At 47.1% G+C, this 16271-nt stretch overlaps 1 protein-coding gene across 3 annotated transcripts; it reads left to right on the top strand.

The window, feature by feature from the left end:
* The first annotated feature begins 15581 nt into the window (after positions 1 to 15581).
* LOC110319114 (PEST proteolytic signal-containing nuclear protein-like) lies at positions 15582 to 16064 on the top strand. Of its 3 annotated transcripts, none has more exons than XM_021194547.1 (2): positions 15582 to 15807; positions 15907 to 16064. In XM_021194547.1, the coding sequence occupies exons 1-2, from the start codon at positions 15582 to 15584 to the stop codon at positions 16062 to 16064; spliced, it is 384 nt and encodes a 127-aa protein (XP_021050206.1). The 3 variants fall into 3 exon arrangements, with proteins under 3 accessions (XP_021050206.1, XP_021050204.1, XP_021050205.1); XM_021194545.1 differs by having other exon boundaries at positions 15582 to 15855; positions 15931 to 16064; XM_021194546.1 differs by having other exon boundaries at positions 15582 to 15924; positions 15966 to 16053.
* Positions 16065 to 16271: the final 207 nt, after the last annotated feature.

The raw sequence follows: 16271 nt of genomic DNA, 5'->3' as shown, positions 1-16271 counted from the left end.
GAAGTGAGACATGCGGCTTGGACTGAGGTGGCTGGCTATATTTGGCCAGATTCAAATGGAACAGCAGCGCAAAGTCCAGGTCACAGAGAGGATGAAGCAAGTGTATAAGGGGAAGGGACAGGATGAGACACCATGGCACAGACAACCATGGAGGAAGAGAGAGAGAGAGAGAGAGAGAGAGAGAGAGAGAGAGAGAGAGAGAGAGAGAGAGAGAGAGAGAGAGAGAGAGAGACAGGAAGATAGGATAAGGAACAACAAGCAAGCAGGCAGGTATGTGTTCCTGAACTAGGGAGAGATGGAAAAGAGATAGAGGTATAGAGGCAGAGAAGAAATAAAATAAGAGGGGAGGGATAGAGAAAGAGAGACAACCACCATTAGTCGTTACTAGCCAATGACCCTAATCAGCAAGATCAACAGAAGTGCATTGAACATTTGTAAAAGAAAATCCCACATCTGTAGTGAACACATTCAACCTCTTTCTCTCCATTCTTTTTGTTTGTTTTGTTTCTGAGACAAGGCTTGTCTGTAGAATCCTGGCTGTCCTGAAACTCACTGTGTAGACCAGGCTGGCCTCAAACTCACAGAGATCTACCTGCTTCTGCCTCTTGAGTGTTGGGATTAAAGACAACCCACCATGTGCCACCATGGCCTTGGCATTATTTCCTAAACCACACAGCCTACCTATGCTGTGCATGGAACCCACAGTGTATTGGGTGTGAGCAGTCATGTCGAGGTGATTTACAGTGTTTAGAAGGTTAGATGTGGGGGGTGTGTGCCTATAATCCCAGCACTGTGGAAACACAGGCAGGAAACATAGTGCTGAGCATCTAAGCTACATCTCAGGGTGGTAGTAGGTCTTGGCATCACTCACAAGGTGCTGGTTTTGCAAACACTTAGAATGCAAGAGTAAGGTAGCTATAGAAGCTTGCACTAAGGTTTGGAAAGCCCCGGAGGCCAAGCGCTGTGTAGGAGGATGAGAGTCGCTGCATGGATCATAAGCAGACACCTGTGCGGGTGTAACTTGTGTTTCCCAAGGAAAGCTGCCTTTTCTGCATGATGGATTTTATCCCTCAAACCTTAAGGATAAGTAGCCCCTTTCTCCCTTAAATTGTTTCTTGGTGGGGCTATTGGGATGTGAATGCCCCCGCCCCCATCCCCAGAATCTTAGGCCCTGCCTCTGCCTGAGGCTATCATTGGCCACAGAGCTGTGCTCAGTTCTGGCAGGGTCATGCTAACAGTCCTGGGAGGCCAGTGCCTCAGCCACTTGGTCCAGAGTCTATGCAGTTCCACCTGACCTCCCTCCTTCCCAGAGTTTCTGGAGGGCTTGAACTCAAATTGCTCTTTGGTTCAATCTCTGCTCCTCAGCACACTACCGTTGCCCCCTCCTGGCCCCTGCTTCCTGCTAACATCTATGGGGATCAACGTCTCACACCAGCCAGTCACACTTGCAGTTTCTTTCTGGAACAACTTCATCAATGACAGGGACATAATGGACAGGGGTTGTCAGAGGTACCACACAGATGAAAAATGTCAGGGTTCAGGAATGGTTTCAAAGAGACTTGATGGGGGGGGGGGATACTTTTCCAAAACATGAACCCTGGGTCTGACTGTCTGCTATTGAGTGACATCTCTGCCCTTACTGGGAACCAAGATGTAACCTCTGCCTACTTTAGTGGGTTTGTTTGTTTGTTTGTTTGTTTTAGTATAGAACAAGAGTTTATTAGGGCATGGGGAGGGGAGTCAAGACGGTAGTAGAGGCAGAGAAAGTAGAGGAGTAGAGGCCAGCCATGAGCACATGGGGGTGGGGTGGGGTAGGGACGGAGTGGGAGCAAGAAGGGAAGAGCGAGAGAGGAACAAGAGAGTAAGAGCTAGTGTTTTTTTATTTTTTATCACTTTATTTGTGTTTATTTATTTATTGTCATGTGCATTGGTATTTTGTGAACTGCCATGTGGATACTGGGACGTGAACCCAGGTCCTCTGGAAGAACATTCTGTGCTCTTAACCACTGAGCCACCTCTTCAGTATTTTTTTTATTTTTTTATTTTTTTTATTTTAAGGCAAGGTCTCGCTCTGCAGCCCTGGCTGTCTGGCACTTGCTCTGTAGACCAGAGTCTGCCTCTGTACCTTCACTGGTAAGATGGAGACCTAACAAGGACCCTGAGGCTGTCCTGAAGGAGGGGGTGATTTACATAGAAACACTTAATCAGCAAGTGTTAGATAACTTTTTATTGTCCGGAGTGACTCAGACCCATAAAAACCTTCTAAACTCCTTGCTCAGGAGCTTGGGGATTGCCAGAAAATCCCTGACAGAATTGCAAGAGCCATCTTGGATCCCACTTTGGACACAGCACTCCCTGACACCCTCTGATGCCTGCTCCATGGTCCGACTGGTTCTGCTCTGGCCATTGTTCCTCCTTCTGAATTTCTGACCTCACTCTTTCCTGCTCCCAGCTACATGCCCCTCTGCCTTCTTACCCTCAGCCTCTGCTCCTCCAGAGGGGCCTCCCTTACCCACTCCTTCAGCAAAGTTGTAAGTGCCCCTATCTGTGCCAGGCCTGTTCTTCACTGTCACAGCTCAGAGGGTTGGAAGCCAGTGATGGCTGAGCCATGGCCCATGAGGCCTTCTCTAGTCTCCTGCCTCCTGCTGCCTCAGGCCCTTTACACATGCTGTGCCATCTGCTTACACAGCTCTTCTGCCTTCCCTTGACTGACTCCTACTCATCTTCCAGGTCCAGCTCAAAGGTGTCTTTGATCCTCCTGCAGTCGAGCATAGGTCCCCTTTGTTCTCCATCCACATCCTGTTTCTCCTTTTGAAACTTAATGAGGTTTGTAATTGCCTGTGTTGTTGGCTTGATTTTATCTGTCTCTCATCTTAACATAATCTTCCTAAGGACAGGGCCTTGAGTGTCTTGCCTGCCACTTAACCTCCCTATAGGCAGCACAGGGTCCCTGTGAATGAATGAATGAATGAATGAACAAGTGCCTGAAACTTGGCAGTCAGTAGGGCATGGTCCACAGGCTGTTTTTGTCTGCTCCTGAAGCCCACACAAACCTCTTGCAGTGACACTGTCACCAGGGTGACAGACTTGTCAGCATGCTACAAATTCCTATCTCTTTGCCTCTTCAGAACACAGGAGCTTTGTATGAGCAATAGGCCAGAGAGATAGATAGATAGATAGATAGATAGATAGATAGATAGATAGATAGATAGATGCCACCACAGCCAAAGGGCAAGCACCCTTTTCCCAGGATGGATCCAGGGCCCATGTTTGGCTTCATGAGGACAGTACAATCCTAATATAATGAGAATCTGGTTTTATAACACCTACTCCCTCCATCTATGCAAATGCAATAGTGTGTTTTTGTGAAAAGTCTGGAACAACAACAAAAATACCCAATAAATAGCAACTATTTATTAAGTATTGATTTAATTAACTAGTATTACCATTGCAACTATTAAAATGTTGGATAAATAACCAGTCAGCCAATTCAGAGTTTAACAAGAAAAACTGAGCTCTCTGGGTCACGGAAAAGCCTAGCTGGGGACCCACAGGCACAGAGAACAGGGCAGGAACAAGTACATGAGACAGGGGAGCCAACCAGTGTCTGTCCTTTCAGCGTCACTGAGGAATGAGAAAAACTATTCAATGAGTTCAGCCTAAGTCAATGGACTCAATGTGTCCTATGTGGGAGGCAGGGCCTGGAGTACACACCTCGAGAGCCGCCTCTGAACTGGGTGGGCATGGCAGTTTGTGGCTGAGCCTTCTGCTGGGAGATCAGGCCCCGGGCAGGGCCAGAGTCTTACCCTTATCAGTTTTCTGCTACTATAACTTAATACCCAAGACTGGATAGCTTGGGAAGAACGTGGGCTTATCTAGGGTGTGGTTATGGGATGTGGGAATCCAAAAGTATGGCACTAGCATCTGGTGAAGTCTTTTTTTTATTTTTTTTTTTGTGCCACAGGCTGACATGTTCCATGGGAGACAAGGCAAGCATGCTGCCTCTCTTCCTCTCCTCACAGGGCTGTCCTAGGGGACCCACCCTCGTGGCCTCATTTCATGCCAATGACCTCTCTTAAGTCTCCACCTCCAGATACCATCCGGTCATGGGTTCCAACATATGAAATGTGGGAGATATGTGGCCTGGTGCCTGGGCCCAGCAAACCACATAGTCAGATTTGTCCTAAAGAAGAGATGGTTCAGCTGTGTCCAGAGTGTGGCTGTTCAGGCCTGAAGAGCTTGAGCGAGCACTGAGAGTATAGACAGTGTGTATGTCGCTAAGCCAGTTCTCTCAGCATGACCTTGAGAGACCTCGCTTTGCTTCTGCCAGTTCCCATGGCATAAGTGTTTTCTCCATGACTCCCGTGCTCATTTCAGAGGGGCATGGGTCACTGGGTGCAAAGCTGGAAAAGGAAGAGTCAGCTCCAGCAGGGCCCACTGGGAAGCAAAGGCTCAGAGGAGCTGGCAAAAGTGATGCCTTGGCTGGTGGTACGACCTGGGCTAGCATGAAGGGGAGAGACAGTAACCCTGATTCATTGCAGCAAGCACAAGGCATAACCAGGCAGCTCCCAGTGAAGGGATCACAAGAGGCGGCAAGCTTCTCAATTGCATGGGACCAAAGGCTTCAGGGAGCTTGAAGTCAGCCTTATGGATGATGAACTATATAGACGGGCCAAGAGGGTATGGCTTAAGAGAGGAGGGGGAACAGCATGTACCAAGGTCAAAGAGGGGAAATGACTGTAAGACATTCAACCTGGTGGAGGGAGGGCATGCAAGGAAAGGGAGGAAATGAGAGCGGTCTCGTTAAAGTAGCAAGCTCTAGACTCAGTGAGAGACCATGACTTAAAAATCAAGGTGAAGGGCTGGTGAGATGGCTCCGTGGTTAAGAGCACTGACTGCTCTTTCAAAGGTCCGGAGTTCAAATCCCAGCAACCACATGGTGGCTCACAACCATCCATAATGAGATCTGACACCCTCTTCTGGAGTGTCTGAAGATAGCTACACTGCACTTGCATATAATAAATAAATCTTTAAAAAAAAAATCAAGGTGAAGTGATTAAAAAAAAAAACATCCTGACATTAAACTCTGACCCCAGACCCTCCCCCCACATTCCCAGGCCCAGGTGCGTACACCTGCACACACATGCATACTGCACACATGCATACCACACACACACAAGGCAACCATCCAGACAACTGCAAATATTTCAGCAGGAGACAAAGACAAGGGATACTTGAGTTAGAGAGAAAGGAGGCAGTGTCTTCGGAGGAGAGATGTGGAGGGGAACAAGCAACGACCTAGGATGCTGGTGGCAAGCCAGGCTGATGCTGGTGTTGTTGCCAATAGGGAGAAAGCTAGAGAAACACCAATCTGGGGTGGGAAAAACATCATGGGGGTATTTTACCACTATGAACTCCAAGTTTCTTCACTGGGGCCTCTCCATCCCGGGCATCTTAGTGGGAGGAAAGGTCAGACACCACTTGCAGAGTAAAGGATGCAGATGAGAACAAGCGCAAACCCAGTGCCAGCCAAGGACACGGAGACCCTTGTTGAAGGTTCACGGACACGGGAGGTGGCTCAGCAGGTAAAGATGCTTGCTGCCAGGCCTGGCAGCCTGAGTTCAATCCCCAGAACTGACACAATGGAGAGAGAGACCTGACTCCTGAGAGGTGTCCACTGACTTCCACACATTAGTTATAACACACACCCCACCCCACCCACAGATACATACATACATACATACATACATACATACATACATACATACATACAAAAAATAAATACATAAATAGATGTGATAAACTTGGAAAATGCCGTTCAAGATAGTGTAGTGACACCAAGGGGTGGAGCTGCACAGGTCACAGTTACTTCTGAACTTCCAACAAAGGGTAATTATTTTCCCAGCCCCTCTTGCAGCTCAGTAGTCATGTGGATGTTAGTTAGTAGATGGTATCTACCAGCATGGAATCAGGTAAGGGTGGCTAAAGATGAAGGGTGAGATGGAGAGTGAAGTCGAGAAGCGGGCGCTGTGCTGTCTTCACAGCTATAAAGTGCTTTCAGAGGTCAGCAGAGAAGACTCGGGGAAAGAAAAGTAGGAGACAGAGTGAGGAAAGTCACAGTGGAAGCAAAGAGAGGCGAAAACTGTCCATGATCGAAGATGTGTCCAACCCCGTTGGGCTCTGGGCTGAGAGGTCCAGGGACACGCTGTGTGGTGGGGGAGGGGCAGCCCCTTGAGGATGGCCTTCCCAGACTTACTGTACACTGAATTACCTAGGGCTCTTGAGAAATGGCCCTGATTCAGGGTGGACCCTAAGCTGACACATTTCTGACAAGCTCTCCAGAGAGGCCAATCCAATTCAAGTAGGCTCTAGGGCAGTGGCTTTTCAGATCAGCTTTCCCAGTGGAAAGATCCGGAATTCCTACCACCGCTCCTCTACCCCATCCGATGAACTCCAGAAGGTGAGCCAAGGCCCAGGGAATTTTTTAAATTCTAAGGGTGAGTCTAACACATAACTAAAGCCAAGGATGACTCCTAAAGGGTCTGGAGCACCATGAACCACTTCATTTGCTGCACACTTATTTCTTCCCTTACAACCCTCATGTGTGGATTGTTACATAGCTTTCTTTATCAAAACTTCATCCCTTTTTAAAAATTTTATTGTTATTGTGTGTGTATGAGTACAAGCACACACATCCCATGGGTGTAAGTGAGAGAGAGAGGACGGCTTTCAGGGTCAGATCTCTCCTTTCACGATGGGTGCTGGGAGATCAAACCCAGGTGTCAGGCTTCCATGGCAAGACCACTCAACCACTCAGTTACTACCTTGCTTGTCCTAAAACTACCTTTCTTAGAGTTTAGCATTTATTGCAGTGCACATATCTGGACATCTTCATTATCATCGTTAGTATTATTATTGGTGTTTTTTAAAATAAGAGCCATGTAGGAATGGAAGGACGGAGCACAGAAAGACAGAGCAGTGGAGCATTTGAGTGTGACAATATAATGGTGAACATGTGACATTTTACATCTGTGTCTGACTCCATAAAGCCACCAAGAGTGAACCCTAAGCTAATCTATGGACTTTGGGTGATAAAGATATGTTGACGTAGGCTCATCAACATCAACAAATACTCCACTATGATAGGACACTGATAATGGAGGAGACTGGAGAGGGTCACAGAGTGGATGGGAAAAACCTTCCCTTCTCATCAGGTTTACTTGAAAATATTGACGTACAAAATGCATTTTAAGAGAGAGAGAAAAAGAGAGAGAGAGAGAGAGAGAGAGAGAGAGAGAGAGAGAGAGAGAGAGAGAGAGAAGAGAGGGGGGTGGTTACTGAAGACTTGCTTGGCCCAGACCTGCAAACAGTGACTCTAGTTCATGTTCTCATTTCACAAACGAGGGTCTGGATTCCAAGAGATTCAGAAATCATCCTGTGATGACCCTTAGTGGAAACAGTTTGAAATGTCAGTTGTTTAAAAGCCTGTTCTTGTGTGCTATTTTATAGCATGGAGCTCTCTATAAAGTTGTGCGTGAATAGTGTGGTGAATACATAGATGCATGCGCTCAAGAGACCAGAGGAAGACGTTGGGCACCCTCGTCTATTACTCATTACCTTCTTCCCTTGAGACAGCATCTCTCACTGGACCCGAAAGTTCACCTGGTAGCCAGCAAGTCTCAGGAATGCTCCTGTCTCTACCCCTCAGCTCAGGGGTTACGGGTGCTTGCAACCATGCCTGGCTCTTTCACATGGATTGGAATTCAGTCCTCATGCTTTTGGTGCTGTGATCTGATAATATTAAACCATCAAACAAACAAACAAACAGTCATCCGAGCAGTGGTGGTACACATTGCCTTTAATCCCAGCACTGGGGAGGCAGAGGCAGGCGGATTTCTGAGTTCGAGGCCAGCCTAGACTACAGAGTGAGTTCCAGGACACCCTGGACTACACAGAGAAACCCTGTCTCGAAAAACAAAAACAAACAAGATTAAAGGACCCTCCATAGGGACTTGGGAGCTCTTCCGTGAAACTCTGCCTATGTTTTCAGTCCCCCACCTCCCTGGTTCTATTCATCAGGCAGTTTGGAAAACACTGTGATCATGCCCAGAGATAAGATTGTGCAGTATGGTTTTATTATCAACAGTTATTCTTTCCTTTCGCTGTAAGAGAACTACACAGCCCCACCCTTGCCCTGTTCATGGAGGCAACAATACAGTTCTCTGCAGTGTGGCAGAGCATAACAGTGTGGGTGAGAAAGTGAGAGACGAGGCCTCAGAGAGCCTGGGACAAGCTTTGAACACGGTTGCATGCTTCAGCCTGTCTCTACACTCTCCAGCCGCTTGTACCCCTCTCTTTGCATTCAGAAGGACATGCCCCAGAGAAGGACTGTGACTTCAGCTGTGGGGCCGTGGCTAAAATGTGAAGTCCTTGTGAAAAATGAAGGCCTGTTACTATAAACTTTTTTGGGGGGTGGGGGGTTTCGAGACAGGATTTCTCTGTGTAGCCCTGGCTGTCCTGGAATTCACTCTGTAGACCAGGCTGGCCTCGAACTCAGAAATCCACCTGCCTCTGCCTCCAAAGTGCTGGGATTAAAGGCGTCCGCCGCCACACCCGGTTTCACTATAAACTCTTAAGATGAGTGATGATCCTTACCCAGTAGAGCTGGCTAACACAAGACTTATTTGGGATATCATGTAACAGTAGTGACATCTTTGTATGTGTGAACCCTCCTACTGTCATCTGTCATCTCATCCTAATCAAAATAGCTCTAAATTAGAGAGTATAGTCAGCATTTTGGGATGGGTACACTGAAGCTCACACTGATGAGGAGGCTTGCCCCGTGTCCCCCTTCTAGGAAGGGCCAAGCCACTGTTATCCCTTATTCCAAAGTCCTTCATCCCACTTGTGAGTCTTTTTCTATCCCCCCCCTTCTCCTGGCATCAGCCTCAAGTACAACCTGTTGGCTGACACAGACATATGCAATATTTAATTCACTTTAATTAAAATATATTTTAGTGGATTTTTTTTTTCAGAGACATAACTCATTTTGATGGGAACCCATTGGATTTTAATGGGAAACCTATTAGGGGAACATATTGTGATCTTTAATGAAGCCAGGCTGCATGAAGAACCACCTACAGGTAATTAGAAGTCTTCCAGGCCCTTGGGGAATAAGGTGCAATGAACTTGGGTTTGTTTAAGACAATTAGTGCAGACAATGATCTGGGAATGAATTAAATGGCCCTTGATTAGGAGCAGCTGTGCAGGTGATGTCCTCAGGAAAACGGGACAGGCAAGCTGGCTTCTGAGAGTGCGATTATTAATGCTTATCTGTTTGTATTGGCAGCTGGTACATACTCAGGCCTGGCAGTTTGATCAGGTGGCTCCTTCCGGCTCCACCTCTCCTGCCACCTACGTGTCCTCAGTGATACCTGTTCCTTCTGGGTCTCCCAAGCATCCCAAGGGACCAGGTGGGCTCTAGTGACAGATGGGCACGTTGGTATCGGCAGAGTTGGGAACTTCATGATGTTCACACTAGCAGATGTTCCTACATGAATGTCTGCTACACTGCTAGGTAGGCAGATAGTCTCAGTATTCAAGGGTGATGATTCTAACCTAGTTAACATGAGCATTTGTGCATGCATGCATGCATGCATGCATGCATGCAGATTTTACCTTTGCTGCAGTTGGTGTCTCTGTAACCCTAAAGAGAGACTGCCCCTGGACTGGGGTGGGCGGGCTCATGTCACACTGGAAGACTGACATTGGGAGTCCTAAGTTGTGCCTACTCCTCCACAGTGCTGGGTATTTTATGTTGTTGAGATAGTTTATGGACAGATGAAAAGACTGCTCAGAAAGGACACCTAGATTGAACATAGGTAGGGGTTGACAAGAAGGTTCCTCTATAAAGACAGGAAGTGAGCTTAGAAAAAAATATGTAGAGGTAGAGGTAAGGATATCCCGGGACATGATGGATGTGACCACCATGGAAAAACTGGTGACCTATGCTTCTGGGAAGGGTGCTCTGCACAGGTAGCCATGAGCTTCCATCATGACCACCCCCATTGTTAGAATGTGTGCTTTGATAGGTGATGTGTCTGCAATAGGGAAGGATGTATTCTAGGTAAGACTGGATCTTTTGCCAGGTGCGGTGGCACACCCCGTAGTCCCAGCACTCGGGAGGTATAAGCAGGAGGATCAGGAGTTCAGGACCATCGAATGGCCAGAATAAGAGTTTCCACACCGGCTTCTGACATTTTCATCTTCTGACCAGTAAAACCAATCATCCCACTGGATTCTAGTGCCTCCCCTGTGACTACAACACACGGGGCTAACCATGGAGAAGATATGCTATACAGAGAGACAGAGAGGATAGGAAGCAGGACCCTGGTAAACTGCTTGAGGGCTTGGAAGGGAATGGTCTTCCTCCCAGGGAGGCCCTTAGGCTTTCAGGTTAAGCTGGAACCCAGAGAAGATTCCAGGTAGATATCCAGGTGTGCAGAAACAGAGGGACCAAGGAAGGTGGGGACTCAGATCCCCCAGCACCTTCCAGCAGCCCAAGCCCCTTCTCCAGTCCTCCTCACAGCTCTAGCTCCTGGCAGGGGCTGCTGCTAGATTCCCCATGCAGCCGTGACACGGGGCTGTAGCTAAAACATTGGTCTGGCAGTTTTCCCTCTTTAAGTTGAAGTGTGATGTTGGCAGGCAGTGGGCTGTGGTGGCAGGCTGCCAGCGAGAGCATGTGTTGGAAATGCTTGTTCCACGTTGCAGCAATCTGGGGCTCCCCTACCCACAAACTGCTCCAGAGCCAGCCAGCCATGGGGGCCAGAACCTGGCACTGATAAGAAACAGCCACTGAGATCAAGGGGTTGAGGGCACAGAGGGCCTTCAAGGACCGGGACAGACAGACATGGATAGAGATGGAGTCACAGAGAAAGAGACAGGGGCCACGCTCTGGACAGAGAGATGCAGGTAGCTAAAGATACGTGGAGCATGGAGAACTGAGGTCAGAGATCCAAAGGAGACCCAGGGGCGACAGAATCTCAAAAGGATAAGCGCAGGATGGCAGAGGATACCGTGGTCCCAGAACCTCAGGAAACTGGAGCAGGAGTTCAAAGCCAGACTGGCCAGCATGGTGAGACTCCATCTGAAGGAGCGGGGAAGGCGAGTGGAAGACTGGATAAAAGACTGGTACACAGTCCTGTCTGAATCTCTAATTTCTGTAGAAAAAGAAACATGTGGGCCCACAAGATGGCTCAGTGGATAAAGGCGCTTGCTGCCAAGGCTGGTGGCTTGAATTCTACCCCTGGGACTCACATGGTAAAAGGAGAGAACCAACTCCCCTAAGTTGTCCTATGATATGAACACCAAACACTTATGATGCTACTACACACGGCCCCCCTCCAACACACACAAGTAAATAAATAATTGTACATTTAAACGAGTTTTTAAAGAAAAAAATTACATGTACTTATATATTCAGAGTTGTTAAAAAAAAAAAAAAAAAAGCAAAAACTAAGAAACAAGAGAGGAGTTTGCAGCAAGTCAGAGACGTTATGGATCCCTGAAAGATGGAAGTAAGTAAGCCAGTCGGGGCATCTAAAACACAGGAGAAGAAAGACCCTGTGCTTACTGAGGCTGGTTTCAGGACTGCCCAAGACCAGAGTAGACAGGACCAAGGCCTAGCAGGCACAGCAGAGGAACCCAGAGCCATCCTGAGCATGAGCAAGCAGAAGCTGCGCTTGCTAACCACCAATCAGTGAGAGGAAGCACTAGTTCTGAAAGGTGGAGCTGGGCCCTGGGGTAGCCAGTGGTCCATGAGGAAACAGGACCAAGATCACCATCCACACACAGCACCAGTGGCACTCTTTCACTGCCAGAGACAAGCCTTCATGGTCAACAGCATCTTTCAGTGACAGACAGGGGAAGAAAACCAAGAATGGTCAACCACTTGAAAGGGAGGCATCAGATTAAGCAAACGCAAGGCCCTAAACCCATTGTCATGGTTTGAATAAGAATGGCCCCATGCACTCATATATTCTAATGTTTGGTTCCCAGTTGGTGTTTAAAATGGTGTCTCTTCATAGCAATAGACCAGTAACTAAGACACCCATTAAAAGGGCAAACAGAACTACAATGAAGCCCTGGTTTCCATCCCTAGCACTGTGTAAACCATGTGCAGGGATGACAGCCACTGCATTCCTGTTATCCCAGAGCTTGGGAGGTGGAAGGAGGAGGATCAAGGTCACCCTCTGCTCCATAGTGAGTTTAAGACCAGTCTGGACCTTGTCTCCAAAATAAAAAAGAGAAAGCAAACATGAGCTGGGGACTTTAAAGTAGAATAATTATTAACCTGGGAGACTGGAGAAGAAAGTGTTCCCATAATCTCAGAATGGGCTCTTATGAAATAAATCCTAAGTGATCTTGGAAATACATACATACACACACATATATATATACGCATATATATACGCATATATATGTGTATATATATATATATATATATATATATACACACACACATAATATAATCTTGGAAATTGAAAATAAGTGCTCAAATGCGAAACTCAGCACATTAGCTAAATAGTAAGATAAATAGAGCTAAAGAGAAAGTTGGAAGACATGTCAAGGTGTACAACTCTGGGCTCTTTCAGGTTTGGGTTAGAAACATGTGCATGTGTCAGGAAAGGAAGCAAGAGGGTTCATTACAGACTGACTGTGAGAGCAAAACACAGGGAACACCCAGTCTTAATAATCCAAAAGAGAGTAGATAAATAACTCAGGCTTTGACCGTGTTACAGAGTCCTATGTAACAAGTAACACAAATGACCAGGGACAAATGTACACTCAGGGAATGACCTAACAATGTGGAAATTGTCCTCTGGCCTCCATACTACACCACAGCATGCATATGTGCACACATATGAAAATTATAATATTGTTATTAAACAAAAATAAAGCAAGAATTTTAAAACACAAAACAAAAATGAGGAGGGCTGTGTCCAAGATGTATTAAGGATCTTTACAATGTGATGATAAGACAAGAAAACCAACAAATATGATCAATACATTTGAGGAGAAATCTCACAGAAGATGTATAAATGGTTACAGTTACATAAAAGATGGCCAGCTTTTAGTGTCATTTTATAAATACAATTAAAATTATAAGGACATGCCATGACACAGTAAATCTAAAAAAGCCTGACAACACCAAGTGTTGGCAAGGACATGGAGTGACTGGAACTCTCAAAGGTGGCTGATGGGAAGGTACAATTGTGAAGTACCCAGTAAGGTCATCTTTACTCAGTTAAACTACACTTATCCTACAACACAACCATTCTAGACCAGGAACTTACCCAAGAGAAAGAGCGCATCTGTCCACACGAGTGTTGGTATGCAAATGCTCATGGTCATGCATAGCCCCCATTAGAAACCAAACAAGATGTCCACCAGCTTATGAATGAAAAAATGAATTACTATATGGTCACAACTGAGGTTATTGCTTACCAAAAAAGGTTATAGAATAATAGACATAAAGACATGTTTGAATCTCAAAACTATGCCGAATGAAAATAATTGAACATAAAAGACAATGTAATGGTATGGTTTCGTTTACAGAAAATTCTAGAAAAGGCGAAACTATAGTGACACAAAACAATGTTTGTCCAAGACCAGAGGAGTGGGGGACTGCCTGCAAAGGAGCAGAAAGAATCAACTTGCAGTGATGGAGTGAGTGGCTTTGTGCTTTGGTTGTGATGGTTTCACAATTTCATACAAGCATCAGCTTCTTCCAATGTCATTAAGAGAAAAGAACCCCATTGTAGCCAAACTATGTCTTAGCAAAAAAGACTTAGGGGAAAGGTATTTGTTTCCTCACACACTCTCTTGCTATGTCACTGGGATGGCAGCCTCCCAAGTGCCAGGCTTATAGATGTGTGTGGTGATTTGAGTATGCCTAGCCCAGGGAGTGGCACTATTTGGAGTGTGGCCTTGTTGGAGTAGGTGTGCCACTGTGGGTGTGGGCTTGGGTTTTAAAATCCTCATCCTAGCTTCCTTGAAGCCAGTCATTTCCCAGCAGCCTTCAGATGAAAATGTAGAACTTTCAGCTCTGCCTGTACCATGCGTGCTTGGATGCTGCCATGCTCCCATCTTGATGATAACGGACTGAACCTCTGAACCTGTAAGCCAGCTCCAATGAAATGTTGTCCTTATAAAAGTTGCCTTGGTCATGGTGTCTGTTCACAGCAGTAAAACCCTAAGATAATGTGCATTACATCTTGCTGAAGAGGTACTTTGAAAACCACAAATCACTCCAGGCAGTGTCACTTATGTCTTCAGTCTTAGCATGGGAGGCAGAGGCAGGCAGATCTCTGTGAATTTGAGGCCAGCCTGGTCTACAGAGTGAATTCCAGGATAGCTGGGGCTACACATAGAAACTCTTGTCTTGAAAAAACAAAAACAAAACACAAAACAACAAAACAACAAAAAGAACCCCCTCCACACACACAAATCACAAATGCAACACAGCTGTTTTACTTGGTGGGGTGAGGTTCTGGAATGGAGAGATGGGACCACAAAACTTTCATTTTATTGAAAACACATTGGACACGCAGAGACCTGCCGGCCACCAAGCCTTGCAGTGCAGGTTAGGGAGGACTCCCAGAGGCCTGCCTGCCTCCACACCACACAGTGCAGACAAATGAGGTCACACAGAGGCCTGACAGCTGCATGAATCACCCACAGCGGAAGCCACTACAGTGTGCAAGTATGTGTTGGACAGATGGGAGAGAAACAGAAGTGGAACCGTTTGGACATTATGAAGAGAGATGGGCCTGGAGACTCGAGGGTGGAGAGGAGTAGCCTGTTCTGCCATCTGAGGCCATGGTGAAATCCCAGCCCATGATGTTGCTGAGGGCCATGTCTGGGTCAGTGGCCATACAGCGGCAGGGGTCTGTGTCCAAGTCCATGGCTCAGGTTACCACTAAAGGTCACGTGGATGTCTCTGGTCTGGGCTGCCTCCTGGGAGCACATTGATATCCAGGGGGTGTGCAGAGCTGGCCCTGTCCCTCACTGGCTGCAGCTCTCAGGAGAGCTGGCTCCATGTCTCACCAGCTGCCACACTCAGGGGGGTAGGCCCCACACCTTGACTGGGCACACAGTAGAGCTGGCTCTGGTGGCATGGGTGTGGGTGAGCCGGCCCTGAGGTCATGAGAGCTGCCCCTGGCCTTTACCAGCTGCAGCACTGTGTGAGGGTGTAGGAGAGATGGCGGGTTCACCAACTCAGCTACCACCCAGGCCCAGATCCAGGGCTCTGAGTTGGCCCACCCCAACATCTACCCCACCTATGAACTGCTGGAGCCCACGAAGGGGCCAGTCCTGCAGATCCAAAGCTGCAGGATCTCCACGACAGAGGGCAACACAGGCTATCTGAGAAAAGTCTAGATTGGGATTCAGAATTGATACTGTAGCTAAAACCAAAGGCCTTAAACCAGACAAATGACTCATTGCAATGGACAATTGCAAGTAAAGATGTGTAGACAAGGTTCTTGCCCGGGCTGCGGAGGGAGGCCATGGTGGGGAAGATGGCGCACGGGAAGGCAGGAAAGGAGAAGCCAGAGAAGCCGCAGCGAGCCGGAGCCGCCGGAGGACCGGAAGAAGCAGAAAAACCTGTGAAAACTGAGACTGTTTCTTCCAGTAATAGAGGGGAAAGTTCCAGTCGCAGCGCTGAAAAGCGATCAGCTGAAGACAAAGCTGCAGACCTCCCAACTAAGCCTACAAAGATGTCCAAGTTTGGCTTTGCCATAGGTAGTCAGACGGCACAGAAAGCATCCGCTGTCTCCATTAGACTCGGAGCAAGTAAGCCTAAGGAAACAGTTCCAACTCTTGCTCCCAAAACTCTTTCGGTAGCAGCGGCTTTCAATGAAGGTGAAGATAGTGAGCCAGAAGAAATGCCTCCAGAAGCAAAGATGAGGATGAAGAACATTGCAAGGGACACACCAACATCAGCCGGACCAAACTCCTTTAATAAAGGGAAGCATGGCTTTTCCGATAACCAGAAGCGGTGAGAGGGAAATATAAAATCTCATCTTGGAAACATCCACGACCAAGACAATTAAGTGAAGTTTTCTGAGATTGGGGTGTGGGTGGGTGCAGTTAGAAGGAGCAGTCTCCTTTTTGTAAAGAATGGTCTAAGACTTGCTTTGGAGCCGTTTTTCTTTCTTCTTTTTTTTTCTTTTCCTTTTTTCTTTTTTTTTAAGATTGAGTGGTACACT

This window comes from Mus pahari, chromosome 3 (genome assembly GCF_900095145.1).
Source record: "Mus pahari chromosome 3, PAHARI_EIJ_v1.1, whole genome shotgun sequence".
NCBI lineage: Eukaryota > Metazoa > Chordata > Mammalia > Rodentia > Muridae > Mus > Mus pahari.
The sequence above is the reverse complement of the archived record's forward strand: the minus strand, read 5'-3'. Positions and strand labels throughout refer to the sequence as shown.